At 44.0% G+C, this 24,228-nt stretch overlaps 1 protein-coding gene across 1 annotated transcript in view; it reads right to left on the bottom strand.

Moving 5' to 3' along the window:
- Positions 1-510: 510 nt before the first annotated feature.
- Positions 511-24,228, bottom strand: part of casz1 (castor zinc finger 1) — a 65,742-nt gene continuing 42,024 nt past the window's right edge. Inside the window, 17 exon segments of the mRNA XM_034209079.1 lie at positions 511-3,746; positions 4,470-4,823; positions 5,623-5,836; positions 6,705-6,853; positions 8,402-8,573; positions 9,402-9,600; positions 9,701-10,018; positions 10,125-10,247; positions 10,547-10,707; positions 11,611-11,674; positions 12,097-12,229; positions 15,521-16,389; positions 17,045-17,217; positions 18,758-18,922; positions 21,403-21,477; positions 21,479-21,494; positions 24,110-24,175. Coding sequence (XP_034064970.1) covers positions 2,485-3,746; positions 4,470-4,823; positions 5,623-5,836; positions 6,705-6,853; positions 8,402-8,573; positions 9,402-9,600; positions 9,701-10,018; positions 10,125-10,247; positions 10,547-10,707; positions 11,611-11,674; positions 12,097-12,229; positions 15,521-16,389; positions 17,045-17,217; positions 18,758-18,922; positions 21,403-21,477; positions 21,479-21,494; positions 24,110-24,175 — 4,513 coding nt within the window. The 3' untranslated portion in view covers positions 511-2,484.

Genomic DNA, 24,228 nt, shown 5'->3' with positions numbered 1-24,228 from the left:
TGACCTTTGCCCTGCTGTCGTCCACACGCAATGTCCTCAGGTTGAAGCACTATCAATCACTACATGTGTATTGTTATATAGGCTAATTATAGTTTCTTTATTTTCACTTTTTATAAATCCTACACACACACACACACACACACACACACACACACACACACACACACACACACACACACACACACACACACACACACACACACACACACACACACACACACACACACACACACACACACACACACACACACACACACACACACACACACACACACACACACACACACACACACAGTCTCCCAGCCCCTACAGTTATCTGATGAGAAACTAAAACAAACGTGGCGACGCCTCCGCTCTGGATCCCCGGAGACAATCAGTCTGAGAACGAGGCCCACAGCAAAGTCAATATAAACCAAGGATTTCAATTCATGAGGAAGAACAAAAGCGCACACATGGAAAAATGACAGTGACTAAAAAGTGTTTGATAAATAAAACAGAAACATCGATAAATCAATTCAAATCAGTGTATTTTAGTTTGAGCTTCTGACATAGTTTGGAAAAAGAAAACAATAAATACTGCAAACATAACGAAATCTACCAAAGCTACAGTATGCACAGCTTTCCCCCCAAAAGTCTGGGGTCATTAAAAAAGGTCACGCACACAAGCAAACTATGATGAGGCTATTTGAATTTTTTTACTTTTTATTATTCATTTCTCCTCTTAACGGTTTTCTTTTGAAAGGAAGCTGTTCATCAAAGAGCATTTTGTTCATATATAGTTATTTTTTACAGAGGAAAATACTGTACAACCTTTTTTTTTCTTCTCAAAACAATATCTGGAGGAACATCATCTACACACATGTATTCCCTATATTATGATGGTTTCTTTCCAATGCCAAGCTCAGGAGATCATTCTTAATCAGTGTGTCCACTTCTTGGTCGAACATATTCGCTCAATATAAACCAGAGGATGGCTTTGACATATTTATAATTTAGTTCTACAGTAAGTGAGCATCGCCATGAACTTCTTAAGAGTTCATTTCAAATCACAGTCCGTATTAGTGTTTCTCGTCAGGGCACCTTCTTTCTGATGCACCCATTTCCTTTTTTTTTTTTAAAACTGTCGGATCACAGAAGCAAAAAAGAAAAAGCCAGTCTTTAAATAAATCACAGAACAACAGTTCTTTGTCACACTAACATCTATTTGTGCATTAAAGCAAAAGTGAACTAAAACAACATCTTTAAAGCAAAATTCCCTGTTAAAAGATATATATCATTTTTTTTCAGACGGTAAAAATGAACCTAAAAAGTGCATTAACACCCTAAAATTTCTCATTGGAAGGTCACATAAATATTAAATAAAAACCGTTACAACAGGAGCTGAACCACAGCCCAAGTGAATGGAAACAATGCCGCTGAGACATTTTCGGTCTGTCAAATGTCAACATAAAACACACTCCCCTCGCTCTGCATCTGAGTGACTCATCTTTTCCTGTGGTCAGTCCGACCCCCCCCCCCCCCCGCCCCCCCCACATCCTGGCTCTCCTGCCGTTAATCACGACCTCGCCTGCTCACAGATCGATATGCTTCTGACTAACAACACAACAAAACGAAATTGTAATGCAAAGATGCAAATGGTAACAAAAATATTTTTAAATATGCTTATGAGTCATCATCGTGGTCAGCTAATATAAAAGTGCACTATCCACACAAACTTGATTCCTCCGCAGGGGGGTACAATTACAAAGGGCTGAGCTTGGTTTGGGTGCTAGTGGAACGCTGCTAGCAGAATGTCAGAGAACTGTTGAGACCGCCCCACTGACCAAATATTTACTGGTCAATTCCACATGTCATCGAGAACACGAACAACATCTGAGAGACGGGCACGAGCGAAGAGCGACTCCCTGTTCTCTCAGTGTCTCAGAATAATTAATAATAATATTAATACAGTAAGAAAGATCAAATGTTTGAACGCATCCTGCTTCCCCTTAGTGATTCACGTCCCTTTGTCTGTCTCCTCGGCCCTGCAGTCGCCTGTGCCAGCAATTTCCTTTTGTATATCATCGTTCACACACACACACACACACACACACACACACACATATATAGTTATATAGAGAGATTTGTTTTTGTTTTTCTAACAGTTTTTCTTTTAACCACACACAAAAAAGTGAACAAATTAAAATAAATTAAAGTCAAACATGCACGCACACAAAAAGACTGATGTGTAGTAAAATGCTTTACATTGCTGCCCCGCGTGTAAACCAGGGCCTAATTCTGTGTGTCTCCGTTCATATTTTTTTAATGCATAATTGAATTAATAATGTTGGTCATCTTGTAAACATCATAATAAATCATTTTGGGCCATCATTCTTCTCCACGCTGTTATTGTTTTTTGTTGTCATCTGAAGTCTCTAAATATGATAAATGAGGCCACTTTCATTTAGTTTGTTCATAGCACACAGTCACTGCTAGTCTCTTCTCTCACGGGTCGACATCTTGCTTTCCCACTCGGGAAGCATCAGTGTGGTTAACGGAAGCATCGGAACTCTGGCCATTGTCCTTTTCACCCTCAGCCTCTGCCATGGAGTCATCATTAGAGTCAGTGTTAAGCTCGGCCTCCTCCTCCTCCTCCTCCTCATCATCATCCTCCTCCTCCTCCTCCTCCTCCCCCGGACGCGCCTCGTCCTCTGGCGACAGGTCGTCCTCGGCCTCTCCAGATGTTCCCGTGGTGTCGTCCTGAGGCGCCGCCGCCACCTGGTTGGACCGCGCTGCGTTGTGGTGCATTCTTGTGCTGAGGTCCAGGGAGTCGCTGAGGCCCAGCCCGGCCGCGTTCTTCAGGAAGAAGAGGCAGCTGCTGGGGTCCGTGCTCAGGTTGAGGGAGCCGTCCAGGCTGAGGGAGGACGGCGCGTACATGTGGCTGTACTCGGACCCCAGGCCGCCTGTGGGGTACAGCATGGAGGGCGCGCTGCTGTTGATGCTGCGGGACAGGGCTTGGAAGTCGCTCGGTGAGGAGGTGGAGAGATTCATGGAGGTGGGAGGGGCCGACAGACTTCCTCCCAGGTGGTGCAGCGCTTCCTGTTTGGGGGACACAGAGGGCAGGTCGCCGCGCTCCTGCTTCTCGTGCTTCCTCTTGTGGGAGTCCATCTGGGACATGCCCACCACCGTGTGCTTACACTCAGGGAAGGTGCAGTGGAAGTGCGAGCACTTGAGCTTATATTTGCAGTCGGGAACCTCACAGTCCACGCTGGAGCTGAACTGGCAGAAGCCCGCGGCGGTGATCACATCCTGCTTGCCGTGGTGCTTGCGGTGGGCCGTCACCTTGGTGCTGTCGGTGCAGCGGAAGCCGCAGCGCAGGCAGTGGAAGTGGGTGCTGTTGCCGGAAAACTGGCAGTCAGGGAAGTTGCAGCTGAGCGCGGACTTGAAGCGCTTGAAGTCGTCCAGCACCAGGTTGTCCACGCGGTCGTGGTGCTGCGCGTGCTTGTACATGTGGGTGCGTCCGCAGAACTTGTAGCCACAGTTCTCGCGGGTGCAGTGGTAGTGCGTCACCTTCAGGGAGAACTGGCAGCCCGGGTCCTTGCAGTTCTCGTAGAGGTCGTAGCGCCTGAAGCCCTCCAGCATCATCCCCTCATCCAGCATCTTACGGGAAGAGGCGGTCTTGCGGCGCTTGCCGTATGGAGACATGTCCTCGATGATCCAGAAGCGCTTCTTTGCACCGGCGGCCGTAGGAATGGAGATGGTGTTGCCTGGAAGAAGTAAGAGGACAGGTTGAACAACAATCACTTGGTTTACAACAAATAAAATGACGTCCCGAGATCGTTCTGGTTGAAATGTGTGGCTTCACTCAGAGTGGTTCACAGCTGAGTGAGCACAGAGAGCCACAGAGTTTTTTATTCCTAATTCCCAGGATGATTAAAGGAGGCGGGAAATAATAGATTGACTTTGGAACATGACACTTTTACAGGGTGTCTCCAGCCTCCAAAGAGAGGCGGAGCTGTGGGTCTTAACCGTCCCTCTTATCTCCATGTTGTTTTATTAGGGGCACCCACCTTATGCTACACCCTGGGCTCTCTGCTAATGATCTGATCCCTGTTCTGCGAGACAGGAAGCAGTGGGCCTCGATAAAACTTGAGGCGTGATTAAAGTAAGAGGCTGCTGATGAAGTCTTGTTAAAGGAGGCTAAACAAGGCTTCTTACTACAGGTGCCAAATGTACTACTCTCTAAATCTAGTAATACTAAAAGTGAAAACACACGCCAGGTGTAGGTGAGGTAATTAAACACATTTGTTCTGTTGTACACACTCAGTAAGCATGCACATTTCTATATGTTTTATTTTTTGCATGCTGGGAACTCCCCTTTCCCCCCCGTCTTTTCCCAACAGTACTGCAGAGAATCACACAGTTAAATACGGCACAGGACTCAATTAAGAGTGACAGCTGCAGTGTTGGTTTGAGCCGGGGATAAGTACCTGCAGCATCTTGCACTATAGGGACGTCATTTTTAACCGGAGACGGAGTGGCAATGATGGGGCTGAAAGCTGGTGTGTTGGTTGGCATGACAACACTCCGAGTGGCTCCCAGAGAGGCGCTGAGCAGAGAGTATGACAGACAGGATGGAGAGAGGAGGTATGGGAGTGAGGAGAGAGGAGGTCGGAGGAGAGCGGGGGAGAGGGACGGGGCCTGGCACTGGAAGCCAGGCGGAGGGGCAGAGGAGTGAGGAGGAAGAGGAGGAGGATAAGGGGGGGAGGAAGGTGGTGCGTAGTGGGTAGCTCTAGTGTCAGCAGGGGTGGTGGGAGCAGAAGTGGTGGAGGGCCAGCCTTGTCCTGGAGAGACAGGACCACCAGAGAGGGTGAAGGACAGACAGGAAGGGAAGAAACACACAGAACAAGGGATCACAAACACACACACACACAAACACACACACACACACACACACACACACACACACACGACCAGAGGGATGGGAGGCAAAAAGGGAAAGATAAAGATAAGAGAATGATACAAAATGAGGCCCATTCAAGACAAATAACCCCCAAACACCAGCCAAAAGAACAATGATAAAAACAGTGGATAATATTGGCAACACATGGAGAAATGTGAAAATTACAGACAGGCTCCGATTTAGAAAAAAAAAGCAGAGAAGAATCAATTTATCCAGTAAGTTTTAAGGTGAAAGGAGGCCATTTCTCCTTTGCTTCCCTTTCCCCGCACAATTATAAGTACTAAAAGTGCTAAAGTAGACATAAAGCCACAGGGATGATCTCTGGCCAAAGGAAAATGCAATAAGCTACGTCCAGTGCAATAACTCAAACCATTGATGGACAAAATGGATGTTTTATGAGGATAACCAGGCAAACTGCAAAAGACCTTGTCCACGACTCAGAACATCAGAAAACGGCATTGTCATCAACCTCCTTTAATATGACGGATGTGCCGTTATGGTATTGATTGTCAAGTGAAACTACTGAATCACTTAATAGAGCGAAGAATGAAATGTGGCTGTTTTTAGGGTAAAGTAGATGGAGTTGGACTGAGTGAAGCATGAGGCTGAATGGAAGAGTTGTATTCTCTTAAACTGAACTTTATTCAAGCTCTACTGGAATTCTTTTGACATATTCTCACCTGCTGGAGAGCTGTCGTTGCCTACAGGTGTGCTGGTACCGCTCCGGTCCTGGTTGGAGGACTCTGAGGAGAGGCCGAGTGGGCTGCCCCCCCCCCCCATGTAGTCCATGTAATCATCAGTCTCATCTATGAGGCCGGAGGAGAAGCTGGAGTTCATACCAGGATGAGTTCCCATCATGCCGGATCCATCTGCCCTCTGACTGAGTGGCATCACCTGAAAAACAAACAAGCTTTATTGTAAAAGAACAAACATTTCCACCTATAACGTGTCATTAATGCAGGTGTTGGCTTTTGGCAAACAACCAAGCATTCTCAAGAAGTGGAAACTTGTCGGAAAGAATGAACACACATTTCTGTCATTATATGAAGACTTCCAAACATAAAAAAGAACAAACCAAACTAGAACATCCACATGTTTGTATCCACCTACAGTACTGCAGAGAGAAGTTGGATATGTACACTCCACAGTTTATTACAACAGAACGAAGTCTTGAGTGATTTGTCACTGAACGGGACAGGATGTGAGCTCCTTTTTTGACACCAAATGAACTTGTTACTCTTTACCAGAATATGATTCATAAAGCAGGGAGCACAGTAAGGTTGATACACAACACAAAACCAACTCAAATACGTCATGGTTAATTCGGATGCCAATCAAAATAAGAAAATGTTTAAGAGGTGAAATAAAAAATGTTAAATGTCTCAAACCAATATAAAAATATCTCTTTTACAACCAGGTTTGCAGTAGTTGTTGGAAGAACATCTCATCTTCTTACAGTAGAAACCACAATAACTGTTTGTGTTTGTTGGAACATCACATTTAAATGTAGCTTCCTTTAACAACATCTACACATTCTTGTGCAACAATACAATCCATGATATTGGGACAACATGTGCAAGGCAAGAAAATGCAGCTTTAATCTGTCAGTATAAGGGTGTGTGCAGTACTTGTCTTTGTTGACATGTGGTGCAATAAACTGCTCAACAACTGTTTAAATTCATTGAGGCGTTCAACCCGTATATTTAGATAATGACCCGTTGCCGTTGGCATGTGTCATATGTGACAGTTTGTACATTTGTACCTGTGAAGGGGTTCTGTCGAAGTTCTTCCCCAGCATCCGCCTCATGTGTTTGCGTGCGTGTGAGGTCATCTGGTGCTTGAGCAGGAAGGAGAACTGGCAGCCATCACGGATGCAGTGGAAGTGGCTGTTAACTTGGTTATACTTACAACCTGCAAAGACAAACCAGTAACAGTTTTAAAACTCTCCTCCCGCAGATGAATTGATCTTCTGCTCATTGTGACACGGCTGAGAACAGCTACTGCGCTGAAACGCAATATTATCAGGGTGGCGGTGTTATGATTAGATCAAACACAAAGTGAAATATTTTTAGTTTTTTTTAATTTCATGATATAGCTCCGACAAAAGAGGGATTGCTTTCAAAGTGTTTGGGAGTGTACATGTAGGAGGAATATTAGATCACTCCGGTGTCACACTGAGCAAGTCAAGGCTTCTGTGCACTAAACCTGTGGAGCTCTTTTATTACACTGACATGCTTTATTCAATTAGGAATTTACATAAATAAATTCTCATTTTCTGTGGGCCAATAATGCACACACCCCTGCAAACCAAAGTAAATATACAATTATTACCATATTACATTCATTTTTCAAAGTATCTCCATTGTCACTTTTCCTTTTGTTCTCCATTGTGTCTGCTGTCTGCTTCATATTCTTCTGTTCTTTTCTAGTGTTTTAACCGCTCTGGCTCTAATTGCTTTATGATTTCAAATTAAATGAATGCTCCGTTTCTGCCTGTTAATCAAATACCATTATATAAAAGCAGGCAGAAATAATTGAAAGAGTAACATGCTGGGCAGGTGCTAGCATGTCAGTAACCATGGCACCCAGTTTAGGAGGACAACACGTCTGTGTCATCAAATAGCTTTTGCACACACAATGTTTTAAACACGCAAAGTTGAGCAAATAACAGTAACCCTGTGACACGGAGGGCCTTTTGTGAGACAGAAACCAGGTAACATCATCAGCTGTGTTCAGTTTAATGTCGCTGCCATGGATACTGGCAGCCCATCAATTCTTTATGACTGGAGTGCTAGCGATGGTAATCCTTTCTGTTTTTTCCCCCCAGCCCAAACAATACAGTTGGCAGATCAGGCTGGGGACAAAAAACAGCTGTTTAGGGCCTGTTTTTGTTTGCTTTGTTTCTGCGTTCTGAAAAGCTTGTGTAACCGCCTGAAAAAAACAGATCACTTTTAATTCATTTCATTGTGATGGCAGCGGTGGCTGTGAGGCGCAGCTTCAGAACACAAACAGGCTAAACCAGACAAGCCGGATAATTAACAAACACAAACCTAATTGCTCATTTCTGACAGGGGCAAAAGGAAGAAGAAAACAACCTGGATGTGATTGCCCCCTTTGACGTTATTGCTCATATAGTACAGGCAAGACTACCTTTGGGACTTGAGGTGCCATTGTGAATATGCAAAACAGAGCAACAAAACCTATGCGGCGGACTTGTTTCATGCCTCTTAAACAACTCACAGCACGACACTGTTTGCCAACACCAGTCCCTCTCCCTTTGTAAACAGAGAACATCTTCCTGCACAGCCAATGAAAATCAATCTACATCTTCCTCAATGTAATACCTTTAATCATGGTAGAAAATGATTACAAATGTGTGTTAAGGCTGACATGCCAAGGACAAAAAGAGTCAGCCGGCCAAACGTGTATCACACTTATGTCAGGAGTTATTTTTCTTACCCAGCCTCCCACACTCCTCCCTCTTGGTGAAGTATTTGAAGCCGTTGGCGGCGCGGCGCTCGGCCTTCTCGTGCTTCTTGACGTGCCACGGCAGCTTGGTGGTGATGTTTGTGACAAAGAAGCAGCCGGTCCGCAGACAGTGGTAGTGGCCCCTCATTCTGAACTCGCAGTGCTGCAGAACAAACATTTCCATAAGTCAAATGTGGCCATGTAAAATACAAAGGAGTTGATTAAAATGATGTAATCTTTCTTTGTGTGCACATTTAAAGTGAACACAACACACATCTTTTTCAAAAATATAATCAACCCTTCACAGCCTTTTCTTATTCTGGTCATTTGGAACATCCCACATTTCTAAGCACGATGACTTTCTTTTTTTTTCTTTTTCTCCAGGCTTCCCTCAAACACCCCTCCCCTGGAACATGTCTGTACACCACCATCTGTTTGTGAGGCCCACATCCCAGAGGGACCGGGCCAAATAAGATCTGCTCAGTTCAGGAGATGGAGACTAAGGGGAGGAGGGGAGGAGAAGAGGAGGAGGAGGAAGAAGGGGGGGGGACTTTTTGTGAGAGGGGTGATTTTCGACACATTAATGAATTCATTTAAACGCTTTTCCAAATACGGGCTCATGAGAGCAGGCAGGGGGGCTGCCATTTAGGTTTCATTTGCGAAGCATTCCCCTGATTTTTGCCCTATTCCAGACAGCCTTGTTTACTGTGCAAGTGACAATGATTTATTGGGTAATATCAGCTAAATTGGCCTTTTCTGAGAGGAGAATGCGGCAGTCAAAATGACATCATTGACATATAAACAGGCATTACTGGGGTGAGTCGACTGTCTTTTTCAGCAGAGATGGAAGACAGGGAGCGGCGGTTGTGAAAGCCTTGAGTCAAATAACCTCAAATACTGGTCTAATAGATAGCATACTTCATGCTTAGAAAACTGTGGGAGATGACAGTAGGTGATTCAGCTCCTGGCTGAGATACCGAGCCGCACTCACCTGGTTGGGACAGAGACACTGCAGCGAGTAGTAGGCAAACTGGTCTCGGACGTTGACCAGGTGGTTGTTGGGGTTGATGTGGTCCAAACAGTGGGACTCGGCCTTGCCGGACGTCTTGCACACATACTTGCAATTCCCGAACAAGCAGTGGAAGTGGAACTTGTTAGAGTACTTACAGTCAGTAGCCAAACAGGGATCACTGGAGGAATTAAAAAGAGAAATGCTATTCAATTAACAAATAGTGGAATAAACTAAATGTATGTACAATAATGTAAGAGGACATTCAATGTTTTTCATACTTTTCCTGGAACTGCAGGAAACCAGGTTTGACTTGAGGTTTAGCGTTCTCCAGAGAGGTGGTGGCCAGGGGGGAGTTGACTGGCAGGTTGGGCATGGAGGCCGACATCTGAGGGATGCTGCCGGTCAGCTGCTTCCAGGCCAGCAGGGAGGGGGGAGGGGAGCTGTACCCACCAGAGGAGGTGAGGTGGGCCCCATCCATGGAGGGGTTGTTGGCTGTAGAGACGGGGGCCGCAGGCAGCGAGGCGCCCTCACTGGAGTCCCTGCCCTCTCCGTACTGAGGTTCAGACTTCACCTTCAAATGCGCCCGGAGGTGGAAGCTAAAAGAACAAGATGGAAACCTGTTTATATGTTGTTCAATAAAGCAATAACCTCTAATGTGGAAGGGGAATTATTTTCAGATATATTAAACACTTTGACACTCACGTAGCATGTTTAATGGCCCCATCCACAGTGCTGAAGAGTGCACAACAGTCCTCTACCAAGCAGTGGAAGTGAACTTTCTGAAGGAAGTCACACTGAGACTCACAGTAGTCGTCTGTATCAAACCTAAAGGAAGACAGATAGTAAAGACTGTAAATATACTGTCTCGAATAGACGTAAAACGCAAAGAAGACAACTGTTTCAAGATAAGATCATTAAAAACAATAACTCTGTAAGTTGTTTCACATTCCTGCTAGAGCAGATTCTTTATGTTTCAGGGGGTTTCCAGTGATGCAGTATGTGAGGAATGGTATTTCCAGAAAAGGCCTTGACGGTACTTTTAGCTGTTGTCTCACTACCAAAATGAATAAGTCTTACTAAGTAAAGACTAAAGTGACTCCTTGTACTGCTTCCATGTTTCATACCTGCGGAGGTATGTCCTCCAGATCTCAGAGGGTTTCTCTGGCATGGGCCGCTTCAGCACTCTGTTCAGATAGTAGGCTGCCTCTGAGGGGTTGCCCTGGCCTGCCTCCAGCTCCGTCTTCAGGTTCATGGCGTTGAACAGTGCAGGGTTCACATGTGACATCTAGAAAACACATAGCACATAAACAACCAGCTGCTGGGTTAGCTGAACATACGTAAACTGGGCACTCGCATATGGTAATGAGAGTGTGAGAGTTTAAACACACACAAATGTTTTGGCGAAGCAAAAAAGCACATACAGATTTACAAACAACCAGGCTTTTGCTTGAGTGCAAGCCAAGCGTGTTTGCCAAGCGTCCCCTGGGAGGAACTGTTAACCCTTTTATGTGATGTGCTGGCTCGAATCTAACCCCCAAAGGCTGAAATGACACAAGGAGCTGTGGGACAACAGGTCTTGAAGCCCCTCTACTCTCTGGATTAATGACAGCTTTGAGTAGAGCAACTTTGAGGACTTGACCACTTGTCAAGGGTAAAAAAAAGGGAGGCATAACATCATTAATGTGATGGAAACCACCTGTCACTTTTGTATCAATCAGAGAAGATGTATGTGTAAAACAGTGGCCATTTTAATCTTCAGCCAAAACAAATTGCACATCTAAATTTCCATACGCTAACATTTAGACTTGGTAAAAAATGAGGGCAGCGCCTGCCTGTTGTTTTTCCTCTCCTCTGACTTTTTAATCAAATAATTTACAAAGTCTATAAATAACTGTAGAGCGAAGCGGGGGGGGGGGGAAGTATAAAGGAGGAGGAAAAATGGATGGCGAGTTCATAACAGCTCATCAAAAAACAAACATCTCTATATATCTGGCATGGCACCCAGCTACTGTTTCATTATATTAATTTGTGAGAGGTGCAGTGAAAATTACACTGTATGAAAAATGGCTGGAAAATTTAAATGATACAAACTCATCTTATTAGCGGTGAAACATTAAAAAACAAACAGGCCCCTCCGTGTCCCGCTAATTTGTCTTGGGATGAAAGGCGTTTGATGGATGAATCTTACCTTATTCATAAGCGAGGATAAAAGAGATGTATTCCCCGGTACAGGGTGTCCGTTTGATTCATTACTGGAACAAGGAAAATGAACAATGTTTAGTCAAGATTTGCATGAGAACAGTAAATATGACTATTTATCACGCAAGGTGTGCCTATATAATGAAGAAGAAAAATGCTGTCTTCTTAAGAAATAAGATCTACTGTTATTTGAAGGGAAGATTGGGGTTGACGTTTTATACAAACAACCTTCTCACACGAAAATTGAGAAATATGGTGAGGGTTTTATAATTGTATGCACATGTATATAAATGAGATATTTTTGATAAATAATTGCGCACATAACCCTGGCTGCCAAGACTGCAGAAATCTTCTATCAATCAGAGAAACCTTATTTCCTTGTTGATTTATTTTGTGAATATATTAGGTGAATTTATAACAAGAATAAACATGTTGTATATAGCCTTAACCCTCTATGTGCCATGCAGCTGTGTACCTGTGGTCCTTCTTGCTCAGGTCCAGGCTGTGCTCCTGCGTGGAGTCCTGGGAGGCCCCAGAGTTCACGTCCAGCGGCTCCTGCTTCACTTGAACCAGATTGAACTGGCTGGCTGAAGCCGACTGCCCATTCCCTGAGGATCAAGCAAGACACGCAGATGAGAGAAGTGACAACAAAGTTATTGTTGGTCAGCATTATTACCCTATGATGAGATCCAATCTGACTTCTGTCCTGGCCCGAAAAGAATACTCCAAGTGATAATTATGGCGGAATTATGTCAGCCCGTCAAGCCCTTTAAATGGTGATTGAGAGGCGGGAGATATGAGGGAAAAATACTCCTTTTTCTGCAGCACTTGTCACAACTCATTTGCCAGGCTGCCTCTTAACTGGTCATTAAGTGAGATGCTAATGCTGAGGGAAAGTGGCAGTCTCAGATTGGCCACCCCCCTCCTTTTCCACCTTCCCAGGCTGCTTGTTGGCCTGACAACGGACGGCAGCCGATGCCACTGAGCGTACCCACAAGGAACAGGGGTGCTATGTCGGTCAGATTGGAGATGACAGCCAATCAGATTAGTTCAAGTAGCATGACCTCTTGATCACATTCTTCTGCAAATAGGTATTCAGTGGATGCTGTGAGTGAGGACAGGAGTGATGGAATAAAGTAGATAAAGACCAGGGGACAACTTGGGGTAGAAATGCTGACAGGAAGGTGAATTCTGCCCCACACCCCGATCCTCAAGGGATTTCAATATTCATTTGTCCTGGGGCTACACAGACAAAGCTGGGCTTTTTGGTAGACAATAAGTGTTTTATTTTTTTGTTTTAATGTGACAGTGGGAGGGGGGACACTTGCCTCTCAGACACTATATGACTGAGGAGCACCGGCGGCCATGATTGGTTTGGTGAGGGATCTGTTGTTTAGGAATCAGGGCTGGTGCTGAGGGATTGTGACAAGACAAGGTCATGGGCAGCCAAGTGTGTGCCCTTGGCCCTCAGCCTGGTGAGGCTCCTCTCCTTCTTCTTGCTGGAGAGAAAACAAAACCCGCCTACGTAAGGGGGAAACCGAGCAGAGTTTACCCCTGCTACAAGATGACCCAAAGACATATCAGGCAGAATAGGAGTGGAAACGCCGGTCTTGGGCCTTGTCAGCTGAAAGCTCCAAGATGAGGAAGTGTCAGTGTCAGTTCAGTTTGACAACGGCTGAGGTTTGAGGGGCTGGAGGTGGGGCGAAGGGAAAACAGCAGTCAAACAATTTTACGTCTGGTTTGAGGTCACTGAGTGCTTAGCAAGTCTCCGTCCAGCACTACTTCCCTCCCCCCAACTTAATAGGGGTACACCCAAAATTAACAAGCCAGACAGATCCTGCCTTGTCATTGACAATTAAATCAACTCTCAGCCCAAATGAGAGCACATTAAATCAAGAGCAGCTCCCACTTTATGATCTACACATGATCATCAGGCGGATTAAAGCATTCCTGCACTATATCAGAGGATGCATTGGCTTTTAAAGGTGGATTACAATGTGTACATCTATTATTGTGTTGCACATCATGAGGTTATTTTTTCTACCCACTTCCAAAGAGGAAGAACAAATGAGTTTGACTCAAAGCAGCTTCTTTTTGGAAATTATCCAGGAATAATGTATCAGCATGTAATTACTCCGGATAAGATACAGAGCTTGTGAAAGATCATTTGTACTGTGTGCCTAATTAGTAAACCCTTCAGATGCTTGAATCTCTGGGAAAAACACTTAGGGGTAAATTAGAGCGGAACATTAATGCAAAAAAAAAAAAATACTGAGTAAATACTGAAAGCAGAAACAGGAAAAAAGCACAATTCACCACAATAGAAGTAAAGTTTCACAACGTTATGAAAAGATAAACGCTGTGAAAAATAGCCACAACCACTAACTTTTCTCACACCTTTTCAACGGAGAAGCATAAACCACTTCCTCCTCATTTTAGCCCCAAATGTCCTGTTCACACATTTTAAGAAGTATGAAATATGAGAAACTAAACCGAAGCTTCTCCTCAATCGTGCAACAGCAGTGAACTTTTACCATAGAGAATGTGAAAGGGGAACTTGTTTTAAAGCAGCTTTGTTATAAAGCACAGAGAGATCTGAGATGCAGCCCCTCAGTGAGACTGCGAGAGGGGTGGTGATGGCACCATCTGTGGAGGCCCCACCCTCAGTGGGGGCCTTCCCAGTGTTCAGACTACCTGCTGGAGGCCCAGAGGTGGAGCTCAGCCTGACAGCCTGGGCTCAGCTCGGCTCCCCGGAGCAGCTGCCCCGTCTCTCTCCCAGGGCCTGTCCTGCTCCAGGAACACCACCAGGAATTGTAATCCTTCCCAGTCCCAACATCCGGAGACGCTCCCCCTTGCAGCCCCATTTACAATCTGCACCCCACCTGCTCAGGCTCAGCACAGGAGGCCCCACTGCTACTGAATGCAAGAGTGTGCTCTGCAGTGCATTATCAATTGAATGCTTTAACTTCATTTTCATTCTCTGAAGCTTTGTTGAGAGCAATATGATAAACATAGACAAGGCAATTACCTCCTAAATTTATGTGAATTGTGGTTATGCTAAATAGCTATTGACATGTTTTTGTGGGAACAGAAGGTTTCTAGAAATTCTAAAAGTGTGCATTTGCTGGTGCATGCAACTGTGTCTGCATTCTTGTGTCAGTGCGGGAAAAAAAGATCTATTTTTCTCAGCTCTGGTGCATTGAGTAATTTCTGCCTGAGCAATTTCTGTTTCTCATAGTTTATTTTTATTTTTATCGGTTTGCATGATGAAAAAGAAAAAAACTAACATTTTTTGTTCTTGCAATTTCTGAACTTAATTTCATTCCACCTCCATTTGCTTGGAACAGGCGCAGACATAGATAAGAGACCAATGATGAGGAAACATGTTCGACACAAGCCCCAGGAGCCCCCACTCTGAACATCATAAGAGACTTTTACAGGCTCTACTCTCCCCTGTCAGCGCATTTATCTCCAAATGGATTGTGGGTATCTAACAAACGATCAACACAATAACAAGCCCAGAGCAGAGGACTATGCCTCCGGTATGCCCCTTTAAGCCTGAAAGCGGCAGTTTTTCTGCCTTTCTCTCCACTGTGGGATAGTGATAGAAATGACCTCTGAGTGCTCTGGCTGCAGTCGAGTGAAGTCAACACACAAAAAAAGGATGTGACTTTTAGTATATGTGCAGTAAATTCTCTTTAGATACTATCAGAGATCCAACGATGATTGTTTGTCATCAGATGACTCGATTAATGCTTGGTTTTAGCTCGCTTGTTTTGGCTGAACACCAAAATCATATAAGGCAAAAAAGCAGGAAATAGGCATATTTTTGTTGCTAAACACAATACACATTGACACATTGATTCTGCAAAATAACTTCTATTTGTGAAGAGACTGACCTGTGTCGAGGTGGTTGGAGGGCCTGAGGGCGGCGGCTGCCAGTCTGGCCATCATGGGAGAGATCAGACCTTTGCTAGCCGAGATCTTCTCCATGATGGAGGCGGTGGTGAAGGACGTCGGGGTGGAGGCCATGGATCCGTCTGCACCCACTGTGGAGAAACCTTGGGTCATTGAGTCGGTGGGCATGGAGTGGGCCCCTGAAGTTACAGCTGACATCAGGCTAGCGGCTGCTGGAGGTGGTTGGTTAGGCATCCTGGGTATGAGGGGGAAGAACGGATTGGAGGAGGCCATACCGCTGTTGGAAAGAGAAAGGCCCACGGGCATGTTGCTGGGCAGGGTCTGGGACAGCAGGCTGGACATACGCTGACCCGCACTGGGTAGCGAGGATGTGGGTTTGAGGGCGTGGCCTGATGTAGCGGAGGAAGAGACAATGGTGGTGGGCATGGCCAACAAGTGCGACATAGTGGTGGACTGCTGGGTGGTGGGCGAGGCACTCAGGCTGGAGTTCTTGCTGCTAATGTTGGAGAAGTCCATCAGGTCATCGTTGCTCGATTCTTCGGCCTCATCCTTTGGCACCATGTAGGCGGAAGAGAGGCCCATGACACCGGAGGAGCGGATGTGCCGGCGCTCGTGTTTGCGCTTGTGGGAGGTCATCTGGCTAGTGGAGGTAAAAGTGAAGCCGCAGCTTGAGCGTATGCAGTGGAAGTGGTTGGTGGCTTTGCTGTACACACAGCCATCGTACTTGCACTCCTCATACTTATAGAATTTCTTGAAGCCATCTTTGGCATAGGCATCATCCTTGATGTGGTAGCTCTTGTGCTTCTCAATGTCACACTTGTTCTTGAAAGTGAATGTGCATCCTGGGCGCCTGAAAACATTTAAGGAAAACAAAGGGAAAACATGATTCGCTGTGCTATAAAGACCGCTCAGTACCTTGGTGCAGTTGGGAGTCAGTGAGAGGGTCCACATGATTCAAATATTTCACAAAGGAGGAACGATAACTAAGGCAGTTCTGTAACACAGCGGGATCCCATTGATGTGTTGCCACCTGCAACCTTTGCCAAAGGGATACAATCCAGTGAGGGAGTTTGATGAATCAACCTAGTGATTCGCTATGGTCATTGACAATAGTTCTGTGGTGCATGCTCTTCAAAATAAAAGTGTGATTATTTTTGTTTTCCCCATTTGAATCTGTGAGGTTTAAAGATACTAATGGTGCAGGCAGAGAAACAAGGAAGCCATTAGATTAGATTGGATTTCACTTGTGTGCAGCCTATCATTTATTTATTTGTCTTTTAGAAACGAGCCCATATTAAATGTTTTCTACCAATTGTTAGGCTTTTGTATTTATTTAAACCACTATCATTGGCTTCTGCAGCTGGGGTAAGCAGTTGTTACTACACAATTTAAAATATAAAAAGAAAAACATATAAACGTATATTTAACTGTGTTTAATGCATTTATGTTTAGTGTATGTTCGATGAATGTAAAAACGAGCACCACATGAGGCGTGCAGTATTTACCTGCAGTGGAAGTGTGTAGTCTTCTGCCCGTAGAATTGACACGCAACTGTGCCACAGTCCTCGGTGGCACGAAATCTCTGGAAGCCGTCGTTGATCAGCTGGGCGTTCTTTTTATGGAAGTTTTCATGGGTCATGACATCTGAGGTGCTGGTGTACACCTTGCTGCAGGCAACCTGCAAAGCAAAGACAAAGCATGGCAATCAAAAACCAGATCTAGGTGCAAAGCAGACATGAAAGTTACAGTTTGCAAATATGGTTTTCAAAAAGGCAATGCTTTAAAGACATCTGAAATATTGTACAAGCGATAGAGAAAGGAGTGTGGTTAAGAGAATGCCAGTGGCCTAGAAATGAGTGGAAGGATGTTTTCTCACATTCACTATTTAATGTGAGGTGATGCAACTGAGCAGTACAAGTTTCAAGTCAGACCAGTGAATTGGGAAAAGTCTTGTCATTGTGACAGTTGGAAAAAAGTGACTGAAAGACACAGTGGTCACAACAGGTAGCTGAAACTACAATAACTTCCTGGCAAAGCTGCCTTTTAGAAAATACTTTTGGAGTGTGACAATACAGCCACCACAAACCTACTGTAACTGAGACAAAATTGAGAGGGTGAGGGGGCAGAAGAAAGCAGACGCGAGTAAGATGACAGTCTTTGTCTTTAGTTTAAAATGTTCTGGTACTCAGGGGCCCTCAGAGCAAACACAGAGGGGAAAAAACAGGTAATGTTTGAATTAAATGAAGCAATTGTATATCATCCGTGGCACTTTTGAGCCGCACAAACCGGGCAACTTCTCCATATTGAGTCAAACAATGAAAAAAATGCCGCTCTGTCTTTTCCCCCCTAAATCAAGAGAGCCGATGCCAACATCTGCAGGTTCTCAGGGACTGTTAAAACAAGGGCTGAAATGTCCTAATAACAATTACGCCGTTAGAGAGGTTTAAAAAAGAATATATCTCTAGCCATCCTCCGTTGCGCTGCTGCCCTGTCGGTGAGAAAGCTCTCGGCACAATGACACTTTGAAAATAAGCAGATGTAAAAAATTAAACAAATCCAGAAGGGGGAATAATCTTCAACTGGCTGCTTGGTACTAAAAAATGAAAAATGTGTAGTTTATATAAACACCTTACTGAATTTTATCCATGCCAATTAAGGAGCGAGAGAGTGAAGAGGTGGGGAAGGCACAAGCAGCCGCACATCTATTCCACCCTTTTTCAATTTTCTTGTATTTACTTTAGGATATGTTTTGCCAAACTGCTCTTTAAAGACACTTTGGTGTAAATGGAAAAGTAGGGAACTGTAATTCCATTTCGCAGATGTAGGTAAACTGTGAATTTCAAACATCCTGTAGTCATGTACTGTATGTCTTAAAAGCAGCGTGACTCCAGATGGTGAGGACTCCTTTTTGTCCTGCCTCATGTTGCTTTAAACTGTACTTTGCTGTTAAAAATGTTTTTAGAATCTTAAAGGACACACAACTATATTTTGCCTGGTCTACGTGAAATCTGGTTTACTGACACCCATGTTTGTTGTCTAATTTGTATTTCTTAATAGAATACCGTACTGTATGTAATGCTTAAGAACGTGTGGCCATATTTGCAGATATTCTTTTGTTTCTGTGCATTTGGGGGCATGCATGCCTGCAAACTGTCTTTGTGAGTTTACAGTTGTTATGTGTGTAGATGGTGGAGGAGGTGTGAGTCTTTGTAGTGTACCTGCATGCAGTGGTAATGGGTGCTTTTTCCATTGAGGTGGCAGCCATGGTAGTAGACACTGCAGTCGTCCAGAGGGCTGAAGCGCATGAAGCCATGCTGCAGAGAGTTGTCCCTCTTCTTGTGCATGTTGTAGTGCCTGATAACATCCTGCTTACTGGTAAACCTCTGCAAAAGGAGAGGGGGAAAAATGTAGGCAACAGGTTGGTATTTATTTAAACCAGTCACAGAATCAGCAACAAGTCACTTTATATCTATGGAAGCAGCAGCTGCAACATGCAGGAGCCAATTGGCAGTTGGGGGGGCTGTGCACATTGTAACGGAGAGGGCCACGATGTCTTTAAAGATGAAGCGTTCTTTGGTTATTGATTTACTTTGCATATCTCAAAGTTGCGTCCTATCCAAATGCAGCACCAAAGGCTCTGGAAGCTTCCACATGGAACATGAAGTATGTTCCCCATACGCCCCCTGTCTCAACACTATTTCTTCCCTTCCACCTAAATGTATTTTTTTTTTAATTAAGATGAATCAATTGACATGCAAGATCACAGTTCTGATGTTTCTGTCTCTGGAAGAATGATGTTCCATGCAGATGGTTTCTCAGACATGCACAGGGGAAAACAGAAGACAAGAGAAACAAACAAACAAGCCAACCAAAAAACGGTTTTCCCTTTCAATTCGCTGCGATATGATTCCGTTTTTAATTAAAGCATTAAACACTCACTTTTGGTGCAGGCTTTAATAATGAGTGAATATGCTAAGAGACCCGCCTTCTAAAATTAAAACATTAATAAATAAATACACATTCCCTCCCACACCCAGGAGTCAGGAAGGGAAAGGAGAAAAGTCACTCCAGAGATTCGCAGCAACAAAATCTGCTGTAATTGGGCTTAAGCGGATGTTACAGAAACTGAAACAGGAGAAGCGCAAATCAATGAGACAGTTCTGTCTTCAATCCATATTTATCTCTAGTTGAGGTAGAAACATCAGAAAGAACTATTCTAAAAGCAACTAATTGCTGTACAAAGTAGGGTAATTGCTTTGTGTCATGTGCTCCAGTCGAGCAGAAGAAAAAAAGCTAAGATCTCTCCCAGCTGTTCATTCCCTTGCTCTTGGCCTGTTTCCCATTGCATGTTTTGAGATGTTTGACTCCTGTGGAGCAAACACTTCATTAGGATTTTTAATCCAATTGATGAACGCTTTAGATTCATCAACAATTTTTCTAAAACATTCGGAGCTACATTTTGGTCTTTCTGGTATGTCATGACTGGAAGATACGTTGAACTGCGGTCATGGTATACACGATCCAACAAGCCGTCCAAAATAGGCCATGGAGAGAGCTGACTGGGAAAAAGATCTCATTTTCAGTTGAGTGGTGAAGAAGGTTGGGAGCCACTTGCTACATTTATTTTAGGATTCCCACTAGTGTGGCAAGATGCACACTCCCTCATGTACAAGCCCATGAAAGGAGAATGTTCAGACTCAGCCAATAGCCCGCAGGCTGGCAGTGGGATAATATTCCAGGAGTGTGTGTCATGTAACATTTCATGAGTTATCGCTTCGAAAGGGGCTGCTCATCACTGGCTGCTTTTTTTTTCTTCTGGGTATTGACATCCCAGAGAGCTGGCTTCCAAAGCATATCTGTGTTTCCACGCAACGCAAAAGCAACAGAGAAATGTGGACCTGACCGTGGAAATTGCCATGATAACCTGAACTAACACTCTAAATAATGACATGAAATGATTTTCCTTTGTATTCCTCCAAGAATGTGTCCCATCAGACTGTGAAGTGGGATTCATGCAGAAAATGAAAGCTTAGATCTGTAATGCTTTTCACCATATAAACAATATTTATCGAGCGGTAATCTCTCTTGATCAGGAGCAGACATGGGAGATTACAGCTGAAGATGGCTTAATTCAGAAAGTGTTAGGAAAGGAAGGAAAACACACACAGCTCTAGTTCTGCAAGGATTTTTGACATTTTTGACACATCTTCCTGTGTTTGTCTAACTCTCTCAGGCCATATGCTACAGCAAACACAAGGCCTGTATTATGATCTGCTTTGTGTTTTTTTCTGCTTCCTGTGCCATACATGACAACTCCTGGGACCAGGACTAGATTAATAATGTGAAAGGGGATTAGTGGCAGATGTCTTTAGGATATAAACACATAGATAAAAAAAGGGGCATATTTCAAACATATTTACAATTAACCCTTGTGATAAAAGGCCAACTGTCAAAAACCAACTGTGCCTGGAAGGCACCTGCATACTGCACGGATGTAAACACTCATAGCCTGTTTGGCAGACCAAAGACAAACAAACTTTCTATCTGCATCAACTTTGGATGGGTGTGACCACTAATGAAATGATAACACATTATCCTGTTTGTCTGTGAGAGGATCACATCCCCTTTGTCATGTCCTGAACATACGTAGCTTTAGGTCACCTGGAGTATCCTTGTTATGAATAAACAAGGCAACCTAAGTTTTCATTCATTTAAACAATCAAACAAAATGACCTTTGTCAAATTGTTCTCATTGTGCATTGAATCTGAACTGTGGCGGTTCTGAGGTTTAAAGATTGCAGTATACAGGAGAGAATGTGTATATGAGTGTTGCTCAAGAAATTTGTAAAGTACTCACGCTCACCTGGTAGTTACACTCAGGGTCCATGCAGTGGTAATGCTCTCTGTACTGGTAGGCACAGTGCACGTGTCCACAGTGTTTGACTTCCAGAGAACCTAAAAACCAAGTTGCAGGACACATTTCAACAAGTTACACATTTTAAGGGCCACACACTGCAAAGGGAATCAAACAAAATGAAAGACTGATTAAAAACATAGGAACACATCAAGAGCTTATTGAACTGAGAATAGTCACAAGGATGAAACAGGCTGAATGACAAAGCTGCTCAGAAATATGTCAGTGTGATGAAAATAAAATGGCAAATCAAGAATGATTACTGAAGAAATACTTCAAATACCGGGAACAGCAAAATGAAAAAAGGGATGAAGGAGTTCTGAAAGGCATTATGCGCGTCTCACCTTCAAAGTAACACAGCGCACCCTTCAAACTGACTTCTGCTTTCCCACACTGCTGCAACAATTTAAACCGTCTGTCCACACCAATTTCAGCCAAATTAGCTCCATTTATTTCCAAGCAGCCGTAAGAGACACTTATTACACTGAAACCCTTTCCTTCGACACGCATACACACACACTCAAGGATCAGGGACCCTAGGACTACTTTATTTCTCCACCCTGTGAAAGCCCTTGTCGAATCAATGCATAGTTCTTTCAGGTTAACCACAGTTTCACCCTGCGGAAAAGGGTCAGGTGTCCTGAGATCAGCTCCTAGTACTTTGCAACCCAAAAAAAAGGATTTTAGTCTGGTGCTAGATATATCAAAAAATGCTGCTGCTTGCTACAGTACAGCCACTTTTACGGTGGTGATTATAAGCCTGACGATGATGACTGTTAAAATCCTCCAATTACCAGTGAAAACACACCAAATAAACATTTGCACTACTGCTGCCAAGAGCTCCATCTGCTAGTGCAGAGGAGAGGGGGAAAAGGGGGCTAAGTAATATTTGTTCCATCTCTCTTTCTGTTTTTTCCTTGTTAGGATTATCCCAGAGCTGCATTTACAGATCACTTTGCTGAGTTCATTAAAGCTAATTGAACGGCATATCCACTACTCTTTAAGTTGGCTGTGAGAGTGTATGGTGTGTTGTCTGAAAATGGTGATGGAGGGAGAGGGGACTTTTGGGAGGGTTTGATGTATTTTTAGAAAAAGACAAACCTGAAGTCCATATAAAGTGCGTACACACACTCAACCAAACATATATCCAAACAATTACTGTTTTCAATACTCTTCTTTTAAAGTACATATATACTCAAACGCACACACATTACACTTATGAGCACACAAAGCCCCCCACCCCTGAGACCATGGCCCACCCTTCTGCTCATTGCCCAGCTGTATCACTTTGCCTCTGGACAATTCCCACTTGCCCGCGTCAGGGGGCCTAATGGGCCGCTGCTATTCAGCAGCAGATTAAATATTAATATTGCCACGATACAGAGATTGCAGCGCATCTCCAGTTACAATAGAGTTACACAGATCAAAGTGCCGAGGCAAAAGTGGGTGCATGAAAGCATTTAAGAGAGAAAACTGCACGAAACACTACCAGAGAAGCTCTTTAAAACATCAAACTAGTCTGGTAAGGAGATGAAGAACTTTTTTTCTCTTTTTATAAGGATTGGTACAAACACGTTTACAAAGCTGTTTTTTTGTATTAGTGTGCACTCATTAGCCCTAGCTCCAAAAGGGACCCTCCCCCCGCTTCTACCTCCCCTCTTGGTGGCTACATTTGCCCTTTTTATGAGCCCTCCTTTTCCAATCTTTTCCTCCCCCTTCTTCTTTTCTTTCTCTTTTTTTCCCAACCCAACACGGAAATTGAAACTGTATCTGGGCTTATCTGCAGCCTCCCCGTGCATCAACTGCCGAGATGTTTAGACAAATTTTATGCATTATGCAGCGCAAATATCAAAACAGTTCTTGGCAGTGCCAGCAGAAGCCTCATTAAAAATTCCTTAATTAAATCTTCTTGCAAAATGTAATCAGTCCAAGGAAGGGTTTTGTGTGTGTGTGTGTAGAAGGGGACGTGTGTATGTGTGTGTTGTGTGTGTGTGTGTGTCTGTCAGTGCCAAGGCTTTGATTTGTGCCCTTCATGTTATGGCTTGGAGAAGTAATCATTAACGCCAAAGCCACTTTGGCTTTTCAAATGCTGTTTTTCTTTCTTTTTAAACGGAATAAACAAACAAATGATAATCACCTTTCTACTGTCGGCTGGAAATGAATCCAGAATGGGGGACATTGTTCTGTGTCCATTGAAACACAAGATACCTCCCCTCCCCTGATGTTTTTGTCTCTGTTGGTGTGAATGACAGACTTTTTAGAGCAGTCGGTTCCTAGGGTGTTCAACAATAAACGGCAGAACTCAGGAAGACCCCGGCCTAAGCTCATATCCTCTCTGTGTCAGTCACAGAGTCGCACAGAATTATGTTCTCCTCAATGTTTTAGTGCTATACACAACAGTGAGCATTTACTCAACCAGTTACAGTAAGCTACCATCAAACCATTTCACTTTCATTACCCCCATCCTTCTACTTCCTCTCAGCACATAAATTGGAGTCTTTTCTTAATCAATTTACTGCGCACAGAACATCCCCACACCAGTCTAAGATCTAGTTACATCACTGAATAAAACACAACATCAGAGAATACAAAAAAGGTCAATCTCTGTTTTGGGTATATTTTTTCATTGCTTTGGCACATTGAGGGATTTGCATACCTGGCAATATATTTCTGGTAGAGGTTGATGTCATCGCTGGCGGGTTTATCGGGTGGCAGGCCATTCCTAATGCAACAGCAAACACAAAAGAGACATGATAAATGTTAAGGTTGTGTTGC

The sequence above is a fragment of the Gymnodraco acuticeps genome, unplaced genomic scaffold, assembly GCF_902827175.1.
Source record: "Gymnodraco acuticeps unplaced genomic scaffold, fGymAcu1.1, whole genome shotgun sequence".
In the NCBI taxonomy this organism is placed as follows: Eukaryota; Metazoa; Chordata; class Actinopteri; order Perciformes; family Bathydraconidae; genus Gymnodraco; species Gymnodraco acuticeps.
Note: the sequence above shows the minus strand (reverse complement) of the source record. Positions and strands in the feature narration are given on the sequence as shown.